The sequence below is a fragment of the Indicator indicator genome, chromosome 36 (assembly GCF_027791375.1).
Source record: "Indicator indicator isolate 239-I01 chromosome 36, UM_Iind_1.1, whole genome shotgun sequence".
Taxonomy (NCBI): Eukaryota; Metazoa; Chordata; class Aves; order Piciformes; family Indicatoridae; genus Indicator; species Indicator indicator.
In genome coordinates this window covers 4,400,413-4,423,657 of record NC_072045.1, presented here as the reverse complement: position 1 = coordinate 4,423,657, position 23,245 = coordinate 4,400,413, and the positions used below count along the sequence as shown (strand labels likewise).

The 23,245-nt window shown below is 48.8% G+C and overlaps 1 protein-coding gene across 1 annotated transcript in view; it reads left to right on the top strand.

Moving 5' to 3' along the window:
• Nucleotides 1-18,948, top strand: part of PTPRS (protein tyrosine phosphatase receptor type S) — a 124,161-nt gene extending 105,213 nt beyond the window's left edge. The window contains exons 29-31 of the mRNA XM_054396087.1: nt 15,130-15,209; nt 18,129-18,264; nt 18,880-18,948. Coding sequence (XP_054252062.1) covers nt 15,130-15,209; nt 18,129-18,264; nt 18,880-18,948 — 285 coding nt within the window. The remainder of the gene's footprint in view (nt 1-15,129; nt 15,210-18,128; nt 18,265-18,879) is intronic.
• The last annotated feature ends 4,297 nt before the right edge of the window (nt 18,949-23,245 follow it).

The following is a 23,245-nucleotide window of genomic DNA, read 5'->3' as shown; positions in this document are numbered from 1 at the left end:
CATTCCACTCACGACCTGCATGCTAGAGGCCAAGTGCAGAGGACGGACATCCTACCGCACGACAAGACGTGAAGAACGCTCCTGACACTAGCCCAACCTGAATCACTGTGTGAGGTGCAACTCCTATCATCCTCCAACATCTCTTGCGAGACGCTCTGTGCACGATCTAGTTAGTCGAGTGAGTGTTCTGGGTGCACTAATGTGCACAGGTCCATTATGGGAACAAACTCTCAAACTCAACTCTAGGATATCTACACTCTCCATCCCCAACCCACGTCCCTGGGAGTGTCCCTCACACATTTATAGATAGTGAGTAACATGCCGTCTCTCCAATATTCTACAGAGGCTTGAGACGACTGCGTGGAGTCATGTACACTCGCACGTCCTCGTGTCTTGTGTATCTCCTAGTATAGGCCAATCATTCAGGCAGATTAGATTATGCGACAGTGAGAGATATCACAACTTGTGTTTGTCCCGGGATTGAGATAGCACAGTGTGCGAGAGTGTGGTTGTTTTCGCTTGAAGGAGTTGGCGTGCGATGCTCCACTGCGGTAGGGGGGAGGCTAGCGTGGGCAGGAAAGGGGTGAGTGCTACAACTAGGATTGGCATCTTCGAGCGAGCTTGAGAGCGATGTACATAATTGCGTAGATCACAATGTGGCACGTGTATGATATCTTGATAATATGGAGTGTGTAATGGGAGCTTGTGGAACTAGTGTTCAGCGGGGGACGCGGAGATTCACTGTCATGTGACTGTTTTGTCAAAGGACAAAGGAGCGACCGATTCTGAGCACGCTCGTAATTGCATCAGACGGGAGCAATTTCTCAGTGACATTCGTATTTAGAGATCAAGAGTGCTATCACGAGCGGAATGAGTGGGGGATCTATGCAGACAGCCGGACAGACGACAAGGCATCGGTGGCTACACACGACGGGGATTGAATCACTTGCATATGATATTATCCTGCGCACGAGCATCAACAGAGACTTTGTGTATCTATGGTTGGGACTCTGATGATACAGCAGGAAGTGGCGGCGGTGTCGCGGACTGCGGAGAGGGCGCGTACACACACTTAGATTATATGACTATGTGAGGGTGGTGAGAGCAGATATACTGAGGTTTTGTAGACACACAACTCTCCTGGGAGCGATTCAGGTAAAGGTACAAGCACTTAAGTGAACAACTGGCAGGCTGTCGGCGTAGATAGAGTGAGAGAGTGGTGTGTTATAGATGTTAGTGGATGATACGGAATATTCGTGAGTGGATGTACTTTGTTATTCTTTTTGTTTGGGGGAAGTGAGAGCGTATAGTATGAAAAGAGTGTTGTGATGTGATTTACAAGTGATACATTGTTTAGAGGATGTGAGTTAATGGAGAAGCGTGTTGGATAATTTGATTAGCTTGGAAAAGTCTATAGGGTGAGGCGCTAATAAAGACACAGATTCAGGGGGAGGGACACTGGGACGAAGAGGCGTTTGGTGTGGAATGGTGCGACAGGCGAGGAGGTGAGCGAGTAAGAGCATCTATAAGTATATTTGATGTTGTGAAGATACAACTAGTATTTGGTTGATTTAAGAAAGAGTGATAGCGACGAGACATAGTCTTAATGTGTGTATGTTAAGGGCGAGGACACATAGAGTATTGGGACAAGGGATGTTGACTTCTAGCTAACAGAATTTACATCAAGGTGTGGGACACTTAGACTGTGTGTACGGGGATCTTGGAGGTGGTATACAAACTAGGGTGTTATAATTGGGTTGTCACGACGCACGACAGTGATGGTCGCTGGACAGGGATGGAGAGCGGGCGTCACACAGGATACAACGACGACACCATGGGGCTAGATGTGATGTAGGCCAGGTAATGTGCACTTGGGAGTGCAGTAAGTAGCGGAGAGTGGCGCATTTTGGGAGTCTAGGAGTATGGACGTGCGCAGGTGAGTACAGTAGCTTAACGTGCGACACTTGCAAGAGAGTTCTAGGGATTGTGGGACGATCTGTTAATGTTATTGGTTCATGATAAAACCAATCTGTGAGACTCACAGGGTGATTGAAAGTGTGGTGAGCGTAGTAATAAGTGTGTGAGGAGTACAGAGCGTACATGACAGTTAAGGATAGTGAGCGGAGAGTCGGGACGGAGAGAGTCTGGAGTAATAGAGACAACAGGGGATCAAGGTTGAGGACTGACAGAGATGTGGTTGAGGGACTGGACGGACATTATTCAGTGAAGATACATAGGGCCAAGAACAGGGTGGCAGAACCTGTCAAATGAATATTCATCTGGAGGGGACACGTACAGGGACATCAATGGTGGGTGTGTGGAGCACGAGAGCGGGAAATGTGGGGGGAGACAAAGAACAAAAGATAGAGATGATGTGTTGGGACATAAGATGTGACCTAGGAGCGTGACGTGTGTAATCTAGGGTCTGGATAGACAAGGAGAGATGTGAGACAAATGTCTGTAGTGGCGCACAGGAGGGCACGTGACAGTTACGAGAGGGAATAACAGGGATACAGTGGGTGGTACACACTGACGGTCAAACAGTGGGGAGGAAGGGCGAGAATGGGGTGGTGGGGCGAATCTGGGCCGACTATGAGAGGGGAACACAGGAGGGACAGATCAGAGTGTGGGGTCGCACATGATATGAACTCTCTTTAAGGGATTTGAGCATATGGCTATCTGGAGGTGGGTCGGTCGCGATCATGGAGCAAGTATGACTACAGTTTGAGTTGTAGAACAGATTGTGGTAGTGTGGGCAGAGTAGTGTATTAGGCGGGCATTGATGTTAAGGATGGACACATGCACTAGATTATGTCAGTAATAAAACAGGAAGGTGATGTAATAGGAAGAAAATAAAGAGGTCGGAGCTCGGAAGCGGAGGTGCAAGGTACAGTGAGTGTAAGGTAGTGGAGTTAGAGCATTGAGGTCATGAGGTTAGTACAATGAGGGGGCGGACAGACAGAGTACGAGAGACGGAGAATGGGATATGACAGATGTGGGTGGAGGCTTTACTAAGATAGAGATGTGGTAGAGTTTAGGGGGAGAACGAGTTGGACATAGTGTTCACAGATGTGATCACAGTGGACGCCTGAAGGCTGGCGGTAATTAGATCTGATACTGTTGGGGTGAGACAGGTGTTAGTGTCTGATAGTCTAGTTTGGGATCATACGAGTGATATACACTTCAATTATGTTATGCTAGATGGGATCTGATAGATGGTAGAAGGGGTGGACGGGGGGTTTGTGCGGAGTGAGAGTTAGATAGGTCCTGACATGCATGAGGGTTTATTGTGGTAGCAGATGAGGGCGGCGTCTAGTGTTATGGGGGATGGTTTGGAGCGATGTGTTTCACAAGGAGGATGAATAAAACTCTACTAATGTGGTTTTGTAGGGGACAATTATCACATAAGAATGGGCATATTGAGCGACGAGTTAGCTACGCTTATATACAGAGAGTGGGGTGTGAGGGGAGGTGAGTTTTACTGTGGAAGTGGGGGGGGGGATGAGGGGGGGGGGGTGGAGAGTGTGGGGTGAGAGAGAGAGGATGGGTGGTTAGTGGGGGTTATCAGAGGTTGGGTTGAGAGCAATGTTACAGAGTCTCTATATCTTGACGGGCAATGGGGGTATGCAGTCAGTTGAAAGGTGGGAGACATAGACATTTAAACATGCTGGATAAGGTGGGGTGGTGTATGAATAGTAAGAGGGCGGAGTGACACGTGGAGTGTGCAACAACGTAGAGGATCCGTGTATCGTAGCACATGGACAAGCTTTAGGGGTGATGTCGACTCGCAAGAGGTATGACACTCTGGAGACATGATTTGTGTAGTATGTTGACACAGTCATACGTTGATGGATTACATGGGAGAGGAGTATAGACACATGGCAGTGGGACATATGGATCACACTACACAAGGAGCGATGGGCACACACATCGATAACAGGTGAACGTGGGAGTGTGTGGAGGAGGGACACAGTGGGGGGTATTAGAGGGACTTTTTAGGTAAACTCGAGATCAAGGGAGTAAAATCATTCTTTATGTGGGGAGACAGTGATGGTGTACACTAACTGGTGAGATTGAGTTGAAGTGGTATGGAGTTGATATGTATAACAGTTTTGACTTACTTTGAGTTCTGGTCAAGGATAGAGAGGGATGTGTGTCACAAGTGTGAGAGGGACTCTAATGAGTAGATGGGGGGGTACAGCACACGTGAGACATGTCATAACTAGGCTGCGTCACTTTGTAAATATGTCATGTAGACGAGTATAGAGGTGCGCACTAGTGCAGGATTTAACACGGCACGAAGGTCTCAGAGGGGCGTATAGGGAGCGGTTGTCTGGAGACATGTGGCTTGGATGTCACACTATCTTGAGGGACACTTCTCACGAGTAGTGAGATCATTGCATGTGAGTTAGGTTCATGGGTGAAGTTGAAACTAGGGAGTACATATTAGTCAGTAAGTCAAGAGAGTGTAAATATTGTGTATTGGGGATACGGAGAGGGGGTGCGAAGTGAGAGAGGGTCTACTGGTGTGACGGAGGTTTGGGAGGGTGGGGAGAAATGTTATACAAAATGTGGGATAGCATAGTATGTTGGAATAGGGTGCGAGTGCGTAGATTGCGGTGGAGTATGGGTGATCAGTGGGGAGAGGATGCAGTCTATCTTCTATTGAGCAATTGAAGTTCTGTAGAGTAGTGCGGAGTGGTGATGGACGATTGTATCTTAGTAGCAGAGGACACACGAGGGGAAGGACTCTAGGGTATTTGAGTGGATGTGGAGTGAGAGGGGAGTGTATTTAGTGGGGTTTCTAGAGGTGGTAGGTCACAGCTTGAGGTGGGGGTGAGTGAGTATGAGTTAGTGGGCAGACAAAGATGTAGCAGAGTGAGTGTGGATAGGGGGTGCTGGGTTTGGTATCAGATCACACAGTCAATTCATTTTTGTGAGGTGCATGTGAGGAGGTGTGTCTAGGTCGTCTTCTGTACGTTGTGGTCTTTAAGGGAGTTGTGAAGGACACTGGCTTATTAGCGGTAGACGTGGGTATCAAATGAGGTAGGTGAGTTGGGAGTGTGAGGATGTCTTTGAAGGAGAGAGAGGTGTTAGAGCGTGACATGTGCACAGGGAGGTGGATGGTGGATGGGGGTGGGAGATGTGAGATCGAAATTTACAATTCACTTACAATGTGGAGGTAAGTAGTCTTAGTGTGTTCATAGGTATAGTTCATGAAATGTGTGTAGAATGTGGAGACGTGATGATATAGATATAGGGGCAATGTCTAGGGTTGAGTGTCGAGAGAGGAGATAATGCTACAACGAGAAGAGTATCGTGGAACAGAGGGGAACGGATGAAGTGACAGGGTGTTAGCGGGTTCACACACATCATGGAGTTGATGGTGCGATAGGTGCTTATGAGACGGCGGTTTTCTGGGGTGTCATCTATGCGGATCTAAGTGGAGCGCAGTGTAGGAGGAGGGAGAGCGAAAGACAAAACAGGGGCGGTCAAGATGTCACAGATGGACAGCACGAACATGGGGGTATACATGGAGTTAGGAGGAGATATGAGTATTGGGCACGGCTGTGATTAGTGTACACTACACATGAGTGTGCGCGACAGAAGTGACGGGTATGGTTAGGTATAGGACATATTGAGGCTCGGGGTGGTTCAGCACAACAACGGAGTGTTCGAGTTAGGTGTGTATGTATGGGGGAGGGTGAGAGGGGGAACACACAAAGGGGTCTGGCGATTCGGAATGGAATATGTGAGGCATGGGAGTTGAGGTGAACACGAAAAATGTAAGTTTAGCGGAGGTGATGAGGGGTGAGAGGAACAGTGCTGAGAGGGGGGGGAAGAGATGCATAGAGGTGCGTCAAGCGAGCGATTTGTAAGGGGGGTGAGGAAGACTACGGACAGGCTGCGGAGGATGTGTGGTTTACACTCAGTACTAGGTGTGTGAGAGTGGGAACGACACACATGCGTGGATGGTAATCTGGTGATTTATATGACCAACATAGACACGTTGTTTATTGACGTGGAAGGAGAGTGACACGACTTGATTAGTGCGAGTACGGGGGGCGTTTCAAGAGATGAATGAAGACTGATAATCGGAGTACGTCTTCTGTCTGAGCAACATCACATCAGCGCGAAGTATATGCGTTTTGCGTAGAGTAGACACAGGAGGAGTGAAGACACATGATCAGGGCTTACTTGTGGACAATCTGGTGGGATAGGGGGACATGACGTGCACAGGATTTGAGGGAGCGAGAACATAGGAGGGATCACAGTACGTAAGGTGGACACGCGTGCACGGTCTATAAGGCGGAAGAGCGCACGCAGTCTTAGCGTCTGACAGCGTTGACTCTAAGTTTGTTACTTTATAGATAGTCACTTCATGTTCTACAAGTAGATCATGGTATATGGTGATCTGCCACGAGTTCAACGGTACGCAGTATTGGAGAGAGAACGGGTGAGATGAGATGTGAGTTTAGGTGGAGGTGCGAAGAGGTACACACGTGGTGCATAGATTTGGCGTATGTGATGAGAGAGTGAACGAGATAAACACGACAGCGTCTCTTTTGAGGGCGTTGCTTAGTATGCTGATAGAAGTGGCGTATGTGATAGTGCAACTCTGAGCGTGCAAAAGTATGGTGGATGGAGTTGGATGGTCTAGATTTATATATCAACACTGACGACGAGAGCACACATTTCGTGGTTAGGGTATCTTACTTCGTCTTGCGTTTCTATTGTGCGGGGATTTTTCTTAACGGAGGACACGGGTAAACAGCGAGAGTTACAGTCACATGGTGATGTGATACACACAGTGTAATGGGGGGGGAATGGTGTATGAGACGGGGATCGGGATACACAATGACAGACTCTAACAAGACAACATGCGATTCATACTTTCTATAGTATAGTGATAGGGGTGTGAACAAGAGAATGGAATGCACACAGACAATAGTGTGCAGTAGTCGACGAGGCGTACAACTACAAACTAGTGGATAGAGACAGGACACAGTCACAGTCAGGGAGAGAGAGTAGTGTGGGGGGGAGAACTTAAGTACACTGGAGACTTATGGTGACACTGCGGGTAATATAGGAGTGAGACTGCACTTGCTTGAGCCACGAGGTGTGGTAAGGGACAGCATATTGGTTCTTAGGGGGGGTAGCATCTCATGTGTTTGTGATCTCTGTCTAGTGCAAGGGAGAGACAGTACTCTCGTTAAGTGTGGGTAGGTTACGCTCATACGGTGAGACCATCAGTAACAGGCGATTGATCTCTAGACATAGTCTAGGATGGGAACGGGAAGTATTGGGGGTTTCTCTGTGGGGGCGGGCAGTTTATATATTTACTATCGGCACGCACAGGGAGGGGAGAGGGGTTGGGACGCGAGTCAGTGCATATTTGTGTCTAGACACAGTCGGAGGTCGAGGAATGAGGGGACGTGACTGAACTAGTTAGAATGGGGTTTGAGGTGATTAGACGGACTCTGGGGGGAGATCTAGGTGAGTGGAATTGGTACAGCACAGAGGTGATTCACACTGAGGCATTGGTTTCGGAACTGGGACAAGAGGGGTTATGAGTGCTTGTTTTAGAACGGAGAATGTATAATTGGGGTTTATGTTGAGGCGACTGGTGGTAGAGGTCTCTACGAGAGTGTGACATGTGAAGAGGGAGATCAGGTGGAGTTTAGCTGTATTTTGTATGGGAGCGTGAGAGAAGAGTGTCAGGAACATATAGGAATAGGTATTTTGGGAGTAGTACACATCATGGGGATGACTGGGGATGGGTAGGTCATTTCTAGGTACTGGTGTATGCGGATCAGTAGGTAATGTAGAGGGCGGTGTATTGCTGTATGCACGTACTAGAGGTATAGTTGTGGGTTTGTTCCAGCGCAGGAGATTAGTGGATACAGCTGTATAGATGGTATGGTGAGTTTTTATGCGGTGGTGTCTAGTAAGAGGTCGGAGATCAGGCGCTACCTAGAGACACAAGTTCTAGTTGATGACCTGGGTCAGGATTATTGGGTTATTGAGTTGATACATCTGTCAGAGGTCTTGAGTGGGGGAAGCACAGGAGGGACTGACATGGGGTGGGAGTACTGACTAGAGCGAAGTACTGTGGTGATAGGAGAATTTTTCGCTGAAGTTTGTTTTGGTGGTATCACATGTGGCAGACGTGAGAGTGAGGCGAGGCAGATAGTGGGATACATAGAGTTGTTATAGTGGCGTGGGGAGGCACAGGAGGACGCGATCAGAGAGTGGGAGGTAGTGTGTGTCATACGATTGTGATGGACGAACAGGGGATTCATGGGTATAGTGGGAGAGATCTCGTCATGGCTGGGATGGGGCAGAGACTCAACAGTGCGTAGTAAAAGGGTGGCGCAATTGCAACACTACGTTGACAGTTTAGAACATTTGACTAGGGAGTCACATACATAAGAGCTAGGGGGAGGGGTGGTGGGTTCTCAAGGACTACATACGGATGATGGGTACATCATTATAATTAGGCAGACTGGAGTCACTCACTACATGGAGACAGGCGATATGGGACATTAGCGTGCGTGGGGGGGAGGCGAGTGAGAGTAGCGAGTTAATATCGAGTAGAGCGAGGTGGTAGAATTTTTTGTTGTTTTTTTTTTGATAGACAGTTTTGGGGTTCTAGTGCTCTCTATAGGACGACTATCGATAGATGAGTGGAAGGTGGAGTAGCAGTGCTAAAGTGTAGGATAGAGGACTCAAGTCGTAACTCAGGAGAGGCAGAGTGACGTGTTGCGGTGAGAGGGTAGGGGAAGGGAACGATGGGTGGAATTCTTCATGAGGACGAGCGGGACGACACAGCAGGTACGTGAGAGAGACGAGTATGCGGTGGATTACACATGACAGGCATTACAGTTATACGAGGATGCAGTGTAACTTGAATGGACTTGTTGAAGTAGTATTGATGAGCGTCATGAAGAGTGGGGTCATGGGGCACACATATGGGACGATGTTTACGATGTGTGCATGGCTTTAGTACGAGGAAGGACAATCTAGGGGTGTGCGACAAAATATGAACTGAATGACAAGTTGAAGGTCGGACTATGGAATCTTCAGGGCATGGTTAGGTAGTAGCGGGCAAGGAATTGACACAGTGATGACGACAGGGTATAGTGAAACATGGAGTATGAAGGACGTATAGTGCAGCTCAAATGGGGGTTACGGTCACACACATGGGTGAGTCAGAGGTAGCGCATTCGGGGGGGACAGTCTTCAAGGGATGCGGAATGGATGGATGACTCACAGCACACATGTATGGTTGGTCGTGAGCGTGAGATGTGCAGATGTGGGTCAATGTATGCATGGCACAATTACAGATCTAATGTGGTGACAGAGGTGTGTGGCATAGTGTGTCACACAGAGGAATGTTGGATGTACATGAAGACATCAGTGGAGGTGAGGTGCATGTACACAGTGGGGGTGAAAAGGCAGCAGATGGTGGTTCACGAAAGCGAGTGGGTTGATTATCATGGGCAAGGAGGGACTCATGGCGAAGAACGGACTGAGTGGGTGTCTCAGGGCGAGACGATTCACGAGTGGAGCAGACGACATGGGAGAGTCGGAGCTGAAGCAACGTTGGCAAGTGGGGAACTGGCATATAGGGATCGGGGGAGCGTGGTGTGCTCGACAACATAGGTGTGAGAGAGGTGAAGATGTACACGATCAGGAAATCTGTATGGGGGTTGGCGAGGAGGATTGGATGCGTGGTTTGCGGAGTAGGAGATACGCTGATCATTATGGGGAGGACACGGCAGATGGGTTGAGATATGTGTAGTGGAATATGTTTGAGGAGCGGCGCGATTAGAGGTTTGTAGGTAGTGGCGACAGACGCTCTATTTGGACAGAATGGGATAATGGGATTCAGTGAAGTGACGTGGGGGGACAGTGGAGAGACACAGTGATGAGACTCACATCGTGTGTGCGCGGTCTTATTTTTGGGCAGAATGCTCGGGAGGGTATAGTGTGAGTGACACTCTCTATGTGGTGGGTACTATCACATGTGGTGGAGTTAACTACAAGACTATCTCATTTTGAATGGCGAGGGTGAACGGACAATAGAGGGATATATGGGAGAGTGATCTCTATACGACGACAGAATATCGCACAGTGTAATGATGAGTGCATCTATAATTGACACAACATAAGGTGTATCAGTGAGCGGACAACTCTAAGGGGTGCGGTGGACACATGTGTGTCTCAGAGATAGATGTCTAGGAGCGGAAGTTTCGATATGTCTAGGCTATGTCTAGAGCGACAGTAACAAGTATTAGGGGACACACGAATGGTGAAAGCTGACTAGACTCACACAAGGGCGAAAGGCGAACTGTACTGGGGCGCGAGACAGGTAGTCGCGGTGCAGGTGTTGAGCGTGGGAGGCGTCAGGAGCGGGCGAATGAACTAGGGCCTGGGCAACGTGGAGGTCACGGGGGAGTGGATATGGCGAGGTTCAGTGCAGCACGAAGGGTGGAGTTAGAGTGGTCATTGACGCGGGGACGGTACACACGGGTGCAGTAGGCTGGATTGGGGGGGTGGGACACGATCGGTAATGGCTCTAGTTTGCGTGCGTAATTTGAGAAGGTTAGTTGCGTTCATAACCACTGAATGCGTGACAATAGGGTAGTTATAATGACATACAGACAGGACTTAAGTATACAACATTAGGTGTTGTCTACGGAGCGTTTATTTCTGTAGTTATGTTTGACTGACAGGGACTTCGTGGGGTAAGAGGTGGGGCAAAGTGCTGTCATGGGGGTGGGAGAGTGCGTGTGGGTGGATCTAGTAAGGGTGTCAAGGCAACAACTGTTGGACTTTGCGAGAAGTTATAGGTAATACAGGACATAGTTTGAATTAGTGAACGACACTGATATACATAGGTTGTTAGATGGCACGAGTTATATGAGACTGTTCAAGAGCACAGAAAGAAACATGGCTCAGGGATTGTCTATGAGAACAAAGACACTGAGGTAGGTAGAGAGAGATATTTCTGTGTTGGTTTATAGTAGTGTTCGTAGCACGTACTCGATGAACGACAGGAGGGGTGTGAGAACAGCAGGCAGGCATGCGGGGATAGGTAGAGAGGAGGGCAGTATGACGGCATGTGAGGGTTTTACGTGTATGGCGACGCATAGTGATGTGACATAGATTAGAGGTAGGAAAATGGGGAATCGGGTACACTCGATTGTGTATTAGTCGAGGGGCGTAGCAGTGTATGTAGGTGACGGAGGACAATGGTGGTGGGGGGTGCGAGTGTATCTGAGGGGCATGAGGGGGATATGACTGGGGACGGGAGAGGGGGAGCAGATTGTGACAGCGTTTATCTTTGGTTGAGTGGTAGTAGTCACGATATAGTGATGGGTCTAAACTACGTCGTGGATGGGGGTGGCTATGATAGGGCGGGTGGATGGGGGATTACTATCTATAGTGTATGTATATATTGGAAACTGAGCGGAGGAGGGGATACGTTGTGACGACTCTTGTGATACTGGGAGGACGACATAGGGGAACAGTGACACGTCAACAGAGGAGAGGCGTGTGAGTGTCAAAGAGTATTTGTGTCTTAGGGGGTGTGAGAGAGGGTGGTGTGGGAGTGGTTAGTTGGCGTCGTCTAGATGCTGTCTAGATAGTGAGTAGGTGAAAATCAGGAGGAGGAGGGACATGGTACTGAAGGGGTGGGGACGCGAAGTCTGACATCAGGAAGTCTGATGTGGGAGTGACAAATAGGTGAATCTCAGGTAAGTGAGTTACTGGAGTGGCGAGGCACGAAGAGATGTAATAGTGGATAAGACTTTACAGACGAGTAGTTTGATGGAGGTGAGCACGTGAAGAAGCATAAGAGGTGGTAGACAAGAGGTGGGTTAGACTGTATAGTTCTGACACAGGGTACGTGACAGGGTGCTGGGCCGAGCATGGAGGAGGACATAATTTGTGTACATGTCTATATGACATGGAGAACTGTAATGCGGAGGAGGTTTTGTGGAGTTGATGTCTAATGAGATGGTGACATCTTCGCTTAGTGTGGTGTGCAATAGGCTGTATAGTGCAGCTATTAGTGTGACGAAATGAATCACGTCAGTATATTATGGCACTTTGTGGTAGAGATTGGGGCAGATAGTGGGTGTGATCAAGTCAGCATTGCATATCTCTACTGAGTTAGCTACATCATGGCGAGATAGACACTACGGTCTCAGCATTTCACATATTGACAGGGCGTATCATGATCTGCATATCTTGATGATGAGGGGATCAGTGTGAGCAGGAGGATGAGGGGTTACATCGATAGAGGCAGCTTCTGAGAGTGCGAGCACACAGACTTAGCACATAGGGGAAGGTTGTGGGACGGGCGCGCGACGGCATAGAGACATCAGAAGCGCGAGTCTCTCTTGTTAGGGACAGGGTGAAGAGGAGGGGCGGGAGTGCCGAATGGGTGATAGGTACTGTCAGTGCAATTTCTTGCGGGTAGGGCAGCGATGTCTTATTTGGCTGGGATTGTATGATAGAATAGAGGACAGCGTTGTTCAGGACACAAGTTTATAAGCAGGGGAGATTCATCTGGTTTCTTTGGTGTTGGTGCTGGTGTAGATAACAGTGCCGGGGATTAGGAACACTGGGGAGTGGGTGTGGAGGTAGATGATGGAGTGGAGTTATGATTTGTGAGACTGCGTGGATAAGGAAGAACAGGTTGAAAGAGGGTTGGTGATGAGAGGGGGAGGACGCAGGACGACAGCGGTGGCACGGGCCGTTGCACGAGTAGGTGTAGTGGCATTACATGGGTCATGACTGACTTTATATCAGATCGAGAGTGACCGAATAGGAATATTGTGGTGTCAGTAGATGGTTGTCAGTGAAGAGCGGGCGGGATCGCTGGATTAACAGGATGTTACAGTGTGAGACAATGGTTATTAGAGTTCTCATTTTCAAGACGGGAGTCTAGGCTATTATCAAGCGTGGTAGGAGAGGACAGCACTAGAGGGGAGTACAGGGGATAGACTCGAGGAGTGAAGAGTGAGTGTGCTAAAACACTTGTATTGAGCTGAGGGGTCTGTAATCAGGATCACAGGGTGTAAGCAAGGGGATAAGTGGGCGAGTCTCGGCATCTATGGACACAGAGAGGACGGAGGGGTGGTGTCTAGCACACACAGTGGGTTCAAGGTGGGGGATAGATATTAGTGCGTGCTATGGGCGACAGGAGACGATGGGGTGGCATGGCGGAGTCGCTGGACACATGATGGTGTATATGGACATTCTTGACTACGGCTGATGGTTGATACAGGGAGATGATATGAGCTCTCTCATCATCTGATGGGAATGGGGAATTCGTCAGATGGTGGCGGGTGGAGTGGGGATTAAATTCAGTGGGGGGTATGTCGTGTGGAATGGGGGGGATATACACAATAGATAGACAGAACACGGGCACACTGTAAGCATGGGGAGTGTATTGCTGGAATGAGGAAGGAATAGTTGAGAGGAGAGGATGGCTTTAGCAACACACACATAGCGTTTGGTGAAGATAGAGAGTGATTTTCAGGACTAACTAGAGGGCAAGACTGAGATGGTTGTGGTTAGGGTGAAATCTACTACGTTAACTAATAGGAGGGTGAAGAACAATGTGAAGTGGGCGTAAGTTGGGGAAGGAGGTGATGGGGGTATTGATGGGGTAGCGAATGTTTCACTACATGAGAACAACAGTCAAGTGGACACATTTAGAGATAGGTGACAGGATAGGCTAGGTTAAGGGCGTGAAGGGTAATGATAGGGGGAGTGGTAGAACAGTACACATAGTGGTCAGATGGCGAGGTTTTAAGGAATGCACACATGTGAGAGTATGGAGCATATTGTCTGTGGTGGGTGTGGGAACTGGCATTATTGATACACAATGCGCACTAGTTCGTGTATATGGGTGGAGGAAGGGGTGGTGCGGGGAGACTATTTGTAGTTCATAGTGCGAGGTGGGTGGTGAGTTAGACAATAGTGCAGTTATCTTCGCGTCGCTGGACGCGATTTTGGATATTGGGCAGAATATATATAGAGGGACAGAGAGATGAGGTGGCAGGGTGGCAGATGGTGTGATGGTTTCACTTTTCATGGGCAGCATATGCATGATGTGAGTGAGTTAAGGGGCTATAGTGGAAGTGAGTTGGGGGGGACGAGGTGTTGTCAGGTACATGAAACATATAGAGGAGTGGGATGGGGAGAGGGTAGCACTTGTGTTAGGGAAATATCAGGAATGGGGGCTGTAGGTAGGTGGACATGTGACAATACGGAGCTACAGTCATTGCAGGAGGTGGGGAGGAAGAGATGTTCTGAGATTGGTTCACAGGTGAGGCTATCTGTATGCTTCAGAGAGGTTGGCGAGAGAGGGGTGCGATGAGGTAATGGGATCTGGATTTTGAAGGTGATAGTGATGGATACTGTGGATGTGGGCAGCTTGTGGGTGTTTGTGGTGCCGATGGAGTGAATGACGAGAAGAGAGGTGATGTGAGGTAATCTTTAAGAACAGACACGTCGTGATCGTCTTTGCGAGTATCATGAGGGAGTGAGAGGACTATCTGGACGTGAGATACCACAACGGGCATGTGAGGTGAGACATGTGAGATTTGATGTGGGCACACTAGTCTTGAGGAGGGTGGAAAAGACATAGTTTTTAGTAGTGATGGGGCGCTACGGTGTATAGGCGTTAGGGTATCGGAGATGAGACAATGTGGCTTCTCCAGAGAGATTTCATTTATATGAGGAGTGGAGTGTGGGAGTAGTTATCTGAGCGTAGAATTGTCTATATGAGTATCTAGTCTTGTGATAGTGTGTCTGGTGGCGGGAGGGCGGGCGGTCACAGAACATCAGAGTGCCACAGTGTTGTTTGGAGGGGGCATAGGGCACAAAATTGACGCAGAGAATGGGGATGGTATAGGGAGTGGAAGGACGACACTAGAGAGACATGCACACAGGTGTGTAGACACACACATCATGTAGACACCTTTGTCTCAATGTGGGAGTCTACGATGTAGCGGTAAAATGTGGAGTACACGCACAACAGTGGTTAATATAGGGTATATGGCTGGGGGGCAAGTGTGGACCAATTACTTGATGCACGTTCGGTGGTAGACTATCTTCAACAGTATGACAGTGGATAACGACAATCACGTGTTTGACAACGTTATGACAGAAGGAGAGCACGTCTGGGGGTGTGTGTAGGAGTGGTACAACTGGGACGAGTTGACACATTCAACTGAGTGTGGTCAGATATTGTGGGTGGATGGCGGGTTGAGGGATATAGGCCTGGAGTGACGAAGTGGTGTGAGGGCTATCTCAATGGTAGGTCGAGTAGCGGAACAAGGAGTTTTGAGACACTGGCTGCGTGATAGAGCGAAGAAGGTGAGCGAGCACATATCTCAAGGCGACGATATACTCTTTAAAGAGGGGAGTGGTGTGATGGTGTGGTTAAGTAGATCGCATTTTAAGTGGTAGAAATACTAAAAATGTTACAATTAGCAAGAGGCAGGAAGCGTTGGGAGGATAGTTTAGGTATGAGACGATGGTGTAGGGCTCAGAGGGTTAAGGTAAAGGGGCGACTAGGCGGGTAGAGAAAGGGAGAGGAGAGGAGAGTCTGTAGCTAAGAATGGGGAGTGATGGAGAAGGAAACAGTACTTCACACATGACACTATGATAGGACACTTAGCACTCTGGTACGTGCAGGTGTAAGCATGTGGAGACATCACGAATGGCTCTCTCGGATTGGACTTGGACTATAAGAGAGATCTGTTGGCACAAATGGTTATGAGTCGAGGACATCTTTCTAGTGAGTATGATAGGGAGACTAGTCTCATGTGCTAGAGAGCCACTTGTTGTATTTTTAATATATCGTACTGACATAAAACATATTAGACTTGTAGGTCTAGGAGAAGAGACGAGAACATTGGAGGGGATGAATTGGTTAGGACACTATACATATGTGTGTGGTAGAGAGTTACACACTTGGTAGATGTGTATCTCTGGGGCATAGGGAGTTGAGGGAGGTACCTTGAGGGAGCTCGGAGTGAATAGTTATGAGGGTAACGAGACTGACTGTTATGACGGAGGGTTGTGGACGAGTAGTTATGAGTTATAGGAGGTAGGGGAGCAACATGACTTACTGGGAGGTGTGGCACAGTAGTAACATGTCTTTCAGATGTAAGGGATGTTTTAAGGGTGGTGACTGTTTATCATTATGTGGACTATCTGCGAGTTTTTACTGGTGTCATCGGTGTAGTGAGAGTTGTTCACTGTCACTAGCAAGAGAGGAGGACAATGTGGAGGTCAGAGTTAACATAAGGTTGATAACGGAGGGGGAGGGATATAGTGCTCTAGTGGCAGGTTAGATTAGGTAGATTAGGTGGACATTACTAAGGGACAGATATTGGTAAAAGTGGAGGCAGAGTGGTGGGAACCAGATAAGGATGGTCACAATAGGTCACTCTGGATTTTAGTATTCAGAGGTGTGTATGACTGAGAAATTCATAGATAAGAATAGAATTGTTTAAGTTAAACCAGGACACACAGTGTTGATTGTATGCAAGTGCAGTTAGTGAGAAGAGGAGAAACAGTGACACACATATAATAATTATCTCAACGTGGTGGACTGCATGTTATCTATGAGAGTGAAATTATACACAGTACATAGAGATCTTTTTCATGTCTACTAGTATTTGGATAGGTAGTGTAGTGTGATGTAGTGGGAGAGGTGAAGTAGGTTTATAAGGTAGCATGCGAGAACGGTCGGTATCTTGTCTGTTTGGGAAGTGGGAGACAGGAAGAGGGTGCAGGTATGATGGAGTACACAATGGAGATTAAGGATTAACTCATTTAACGTTGCAAACATAGGGAATATACTGAGGGAGAGTGTGAGGGTGTAGGAGTGATGGGGGGGGTAGGAATGAGTTGATGCGAGATAGGTAGCAACATATGAGAGTTGCAGAGTGGTCACAATGCTCGTACTATTTGTGTGAGACCTAGAGCACCACGTAACAGACACATAATTCAGTGGGCGGGTAGTTGGAGGTGCGGCCGAGGATAAGAGGGATGGCTAGTAGGGGGTGTAAAGGGTGACCACAGGCTATACACATGGTAACTTGGAGTCTGTATGATGTGTTGAAGAGAGCGAGTGTCAGCGACAACTGCACAGTCTCAGGAGGGAGTGTGATATGGATGGGTTAAGGAGAGGGTGAAGAGGGGCACGAGGTACAGTAAGAAACAGGAGAGCAGCGTGACAACACGGACGAAGAGGGAAATGGGGGAGGGTCAGTGTGGCAGTGATAGCAGAGGGTGGGAGTGGGTGGGCACACGAGGATCACATTGTCATAGATACAGGGACTTTTGGGGGATAGTGCAGTGTTATCTCAGGCTAGGTGAGAAGTGACGGTGACACCGACAGGGGCTGACAGGTGAGACAAAGATCAGTGAGATGTGGCGCTATGTAGCAGTATGTTAGTGACAAATGGTCTTGTGGAGTCATTATCGTCTGAGTAGGACTCTGGATACAGAGTTTGCTCTTCTGTGCGAGAGGGAATACATAGTGTGGCGGACAGTGAAACAGGCAACAGTAATCTGGGTGTGGGTGGGAAATCTATATAAATGTAGTGTTGGCGTTTTGAGCTTAGGAACATTGTACTAAATACATACTTATTTGAGTGATGTAGTTTCAGATGTGTAACTCTCTGAGGATTTCATAATCATACAAAATGAAATGGGGGAGATAGTGAATAAGAGTTAATGAAGGGGTATTAATGTAAAAGGGTGGAGGATGAAACTAAGATAAAAAATGGGAGTAATGGGAATAAAAATGGATTGTGTGAAGGAGTGGGTGTATGATGAATTGTATGATATGGGGGAGAGGTGGTTTAGAATGTTGTAAATTGAAATAAAAGATTAATGGAGGGAAGAAGGGGGGGTGTGGTTGAGGAATGAATATAATGATAATAAGAGTTGTGTAGATATAGGGTGGGGGGTTGAATTGGAAAGGGGTGGGTGGTAATTGATAGTGGGGTTGTAGCCAAGCACGTGAGGGTTGTAGCCAAGCACGTGAGGGTTGTAAGCTGCAGCTGGCCTGCTGTGTGCTGTCCCTGCAGTGCTGGAGTGGGCAGGACCGGAGTGTTCATCACGCTCAGCATCGTCCTGGAGCGGATGCGCTACGAGGGGGTGGTGGACATCTTCCAGACAGTAAAGATGCTGCGGACACAACGACCTGCAATGGTGCAAACAGAGGTAAGGAGGGCTGGGGAGCTTGTCCTCTGTCAGGGTGCAGCCTTCCAGTATCTGAAGGGGGCTCCAGGGGAGCTGGGGAGGGACTTTTGACAAGGGCTGGGAGTGGTAGGATGAGGAAGAATGGCTTGGAGCTGGGAGAGGGGAGATGGAGACTGGAGAGGAGGAAGAAATTCTCTCCAGTGAGGGTGGGGAGAGACTGGAACAGGTTGCCTCCCTGGAGGTGTTCAAGTCCGGGTTGGATGAGGTCTTGAGCACCCTGGGCTGGTGGGAGGTGTCCCTGCCCATGGCAGGGGGTTGGAGCTGGATGAGCTTTGAGCTCCCTTCCAACCCAAACCATTCTATGAATCCCTGACCCTGGTTGGTATCTACCAGATGAACCAACAGCAGAAGTGTAGAACTGTTTGGGGTGGAGAAGACCTTTAAGATCATCCAGTTCAACCATTCTGTAACTCTAGCAAGGCTGAAGGGATTTCCTTTCCCAGCAATTCACAGCTTTTGGGGGTCAAAAGCCTGCCCATGGAGTTTCTGCCCAGGAGCTGTGCTGGCTGAGGAACAGGGCAGGGGTCTCCAGATGCTGTTTCCACCTCTGAAGTTGGTTCTCTTTCCTCTCCACAGGATGAATACCAATTCTGTTACCAGGCAGCTCTGGAGTATCTGGGAAGTTTTGATCACTATGCAACATAAAAAGCCATCCCTTGTGCAGACTCTACCAACCACTTCAGTCCTGGAAGGCCTCTTCTAACCCAGGAGGAGAGCTTGAACTTAACAAAACTGAATCAGAAGAAGAACCTTTTCATCTGGACAATGCTTTGGGGAGCAGGGGGGGGAAAGGATTGAGAGGAACACCCCTTCAGGAACTCCATCTTGCAACCTGGACAGTGAAGAGGCAGCTCAGGAGATTGCTGAGGGACTGCTTTAAGTGGAGGACTGCTCTTGTTACCTCAAGTGGTGTTCGCTGTGGAGGACATTTGGACATCATGAACCAGATCCAAAAGCTAAATCCCACCTTGTGAGAAGCTGGAGAAGGGAAGGAAACCAACTTTGGTTACATCATTAGAGTTCAAGTTTATTTACTAATCTAGTTGGCAGTCTTTAAAGGAAGTCACTTGCAGAATTGGAGCTGTTCTGGGCAAGAGGAGGGAAGGAACTAAACCAATCTCAACACTTAGGCAAACTTTAGGGGGTCAGGAGATCTTCTAGCTGGAGTCTTAAGAACCTCAGTAGCACCAGTGGGGATGAGTCTGGGCTCACAGGCACCTTGCAAACAGCAGTCACAGAATGCCCCTGGCCACAGCAGAGGTTTTCTAGCTCACCTTTTGAATACTTGGAACATTCCTCATTTCTTCTAATTCCAACATTTATTTTTTAGGATACTTAAAATGATAGAGAAAGAAAGAGAGAGAGAGAGAGAGAGAGAGAGATCCAACCCCCAGCCTGGCTGTGGTGTGGTCTCCCCCTCTCCTCCCACAGCAGTGGGGCAGGTGGAGGTGGTGGCAGCTGCCCTGGGCTGGGGTTTGCTGGTTCTGGCCCCCCCTTTCCAGCACACCCAGCTTGACAGCAAGGCAGTAGGAAGCTGTGCAGTGCTGGCCCAGCCCTTTCCCATTCTCTTTGCACATCCACCCAGCCCCCACTGCTGCTGCCAGCAGCCCCCACACCTCCTGCCAGTTCCCAACCACCCAGGGCCAGCAGCATCTCTCTGAAAGGAGCAGAAAGTTTTATTTCCAGCTTGCTTCTTGCTGCCAACCCTGAGCAGAGCAGAGCAGCTCTCAGGGAGCAACACAGAGAGGCAGAGCCCCTCAGGACTGGCCCAGTTCCACCAAGCTCATGCTGGGCACAGCTTAGGACCATGCCTTAGCTGCCTGAATCTCTGGGGAAGATCAAAGCAAGGTGCATCCAGTGGCATATCCTGTGAGTGGCTTTCTTTAAAGTATCAATGTAACTGTACCAAGTGACATTACCTTTTTATTTTGGGTTTGTTTTTTTTTTTTTTTTTTTTTTTTGGTTGGTTGGTTGGTTTTTTTTTTTTTTCTAAATAGTGTAATTTTTTTTCCTTTTTTTTTTAAAAAAAAAGAAGAGAAAAAAGACAAAAGAATATCAGTCAAGGAATTTAAAAAGAAAAAAAAAAGAAAACTTTGCTTATTTGTTCATATTCTGTTCAAAGACAGTCTCTATTTTTTCACTGTAGAAATGTTCTGTGTAATGGCTGTGATATATAAAATGCAGTGCAAATTGCTACTTCTACATATTGCTTTTTCTACCAGTTAAAAGGTTTCACTTTGCTCATGTAAGGACAAAAATTCTCCTTTCTGGATTATTTTTTTTATTATTATTATTATTGGTTTGGGTTCTTTTTCTTTTTTTCTGTTGTTCTTTTTTTCTTTTTCTTTTTTTTTTTTTTTTGTTCTTTTTCTTTTTTTTTTTTTTTTTTGTTTCAAATTGCAGACATCTCCCCTGGGGGTGAGTGAAAGGAGCAGGCAGGTGCCAACCTCCTTCCCTTTCAGCTGTGGCTGAACAGAGCCAGGCTTGAACTGGGAGAATCCTGGAGGTGTTCCAGGCCAGGTTGGATGAGGCCTTGAGCAACCTGGGCTGGTAGGAGCTGTCCCTGCCCATGGCAGGGGGTTGGAATTGGATGATCTTGAAGGTCTCTTCCAACCCAACCCAGTCTGTGACCTATCACCACCAGTGTCTTGAGTGAGTGGAGGCAGCCAGCCAGCAATTCCAGAGCCATGGCACCACACCAGCACCCACAGAGGGCTTTGACATCAAAGGTGGACTGGAGGTAACAGCCAGAGTCTGTGTGCTGAGCTGGAGAGGAAAAAAAAAAAACCTCTTGGAAGTGTGGGTGAGGAGGAGGCTTCCTGCCAGAGCACCCAGAGGTGGGGAGGGCAGGGCCAGGTCCTGCCCTGCCTGCTGCTTGCCTGCAACTTTCCCTTTTTTTTTTTTTCCTTTTTTTTGGTTGTTTTTTATTTTCCTAGCAGGGGTCCAAATCATGGCCAGCAAAAGTGCCACCCAGAGACCCCAGCAGGAGCTACTCTCTGTCATTAACTGAACACACACAAAAAGGAAAAAGAAAAGAGAAAGGAACTAAAAAGGCTTCTTCAAGATTTTCCTCCTTCTTTGTGTGAAAGTTGCCCAAATTTCTTAAGTCTGTTGCCTCAAAAAAAAAAAAAAAAGAAAATGAAAAAAAATCTTACTGGAGGAGTTGGGGGGAGGGAGGGGAGGTTGGTTTTATTTTTTCTTTGTATGAGAGCAAAGTGCTGTTGCTTTCACACTGTTCCCAACTGAACCAGTAAGTGGTTTTCATACCACAGTGTATGTAGATATCTTGACTTTGTATTAAAGGAAGATTGTCTGAAGGATCTGCTGCCAGAGCTCTTTGTGGGGGATGAGTGGGGGGTGGAGGAAGGGCTCTGGTGCCCACAGCCAGGGAGCAGGTTGCTCTTTCTCTCTCTTTGCTCTTTCTAAAAGCAGGGCACCTTTCCAAGCCCAGCAAGCTCAGCTGCAGAGCTTGTGGCTGCAGTGAGGCAGACCACACTTGCTGCTGCTTCAGCTGTGGCAGGGTGGACCTTGGCAGGACCATGGCTCCCTGAGAAAGCACAGGGGTGGGCATTGTGCCTACCATGAGGGTTAAAAGCTTTGCTGATCTCCACTCTGCTGCCCTGTCCAAGTTTTCCTTCTGCGGGGCACTGGCTTCAAAAGTAGCAGATCCCAGTCCCTGCTCAGGCTCCCACCCATGGGAAGTGGTTGCCAACCCCCCCCCAGAGCTGGTCCAGGTGCCAGCCTGGCTCTGGAGGAGGGCTCCAAACCAGCCAGCACCCAGGCAAAAGCTCAGTGAAGAAACTCACCACAGCAGGAGGCAGCCAGAGGCCCTGTTTGAAGCTCCTGGCCATGGCAGGTGGAGAACTCCCTTCTCATGCTGTCAGAGGTTCCCTTGGCAGCTTGGAAGGGCAGGAGGAGAAAGCAGCTCAGCTCCTCTGCTGCCTGGAGGAGCCTCTTCCTCACACTGCTGTCACCTGTAAGACAACAGAGTGACAGAGCTGAAAGCAGAGAACTGACCCAGCCTGCCCTCCCCCTGCCTCCAGCTGAAGCATCTCTGAGCCAAAGCAACTAAAGCAGAGCCCTTGGCAGGGCTGTGCTGAGAGTGGCTCCTGCTCACAGCTCAGCCTGGCCTGAGCTCCCCACCTCCTGTTAAGGCAGGAAGGGCCAAGAGGGAAGAGCCAGAGGCTGTTGGAAGCAAGAGCAGAGTGTGGCCAGCAGGACAAGGGAGGTTCACCTCCCCCTCTGCTCTGCCCTGCTGAGGCCACACCTGGAGTGTTGTGTCCAGGTCTGGGCTCTCCAGTTCAAGAGAGATAGGGAGAGTCCAGCAGAGGACATGAGGATGCAGAGGGGCCTGGAGCACCCCTGTGAGGAGGAAAGGTTGCCCACAGCTCAGTAAACATCTCTCAGCCCTCCCTCTCTTCCTAGCTCTGCCACATCCAAAGGCCAATCCCAAATTACTCTGCTCAAGGGTAGCTGCTGGAAGGCCACCGAGCCCTGAGTCCCTCTCACCAGGGCCACCTGCAGACCCCAGACCACATCCTGGCACCTGGCAGCCCCACCATGCCCAGCCCAGCCTGCCCCCTCCTCCCCAGGCAGTGCAGCCCCTGCATGTCCAACCTGCAGCCTCAGCTCCCCACAGCCAGGGGCTGGAGGGGAGCTTGGAACAGCAGGAGACAGCCTGGGGGGAGCAGGTCTGTCCCAGCTGACAGCACACTGGGCAAAACCAGCTCCTGGAGCAGGCTTCAGCTGCAAGGCCCTGATGCCAGATCACCAGCAGCCTGCTCTGAGGAGCCCTGCACAAAGCAAACCCAAGAGCCCCTCCATCCCAGGCAGCAGAACAAAGAGCTCCCAGCAGCTGTGATTTACATTCCAGAGGAACAGGAGCAGCCTTTCTTGGTTTATGGAATTACCCAAGTGGCAAACCCAGTGCCCAGGCCAGGAG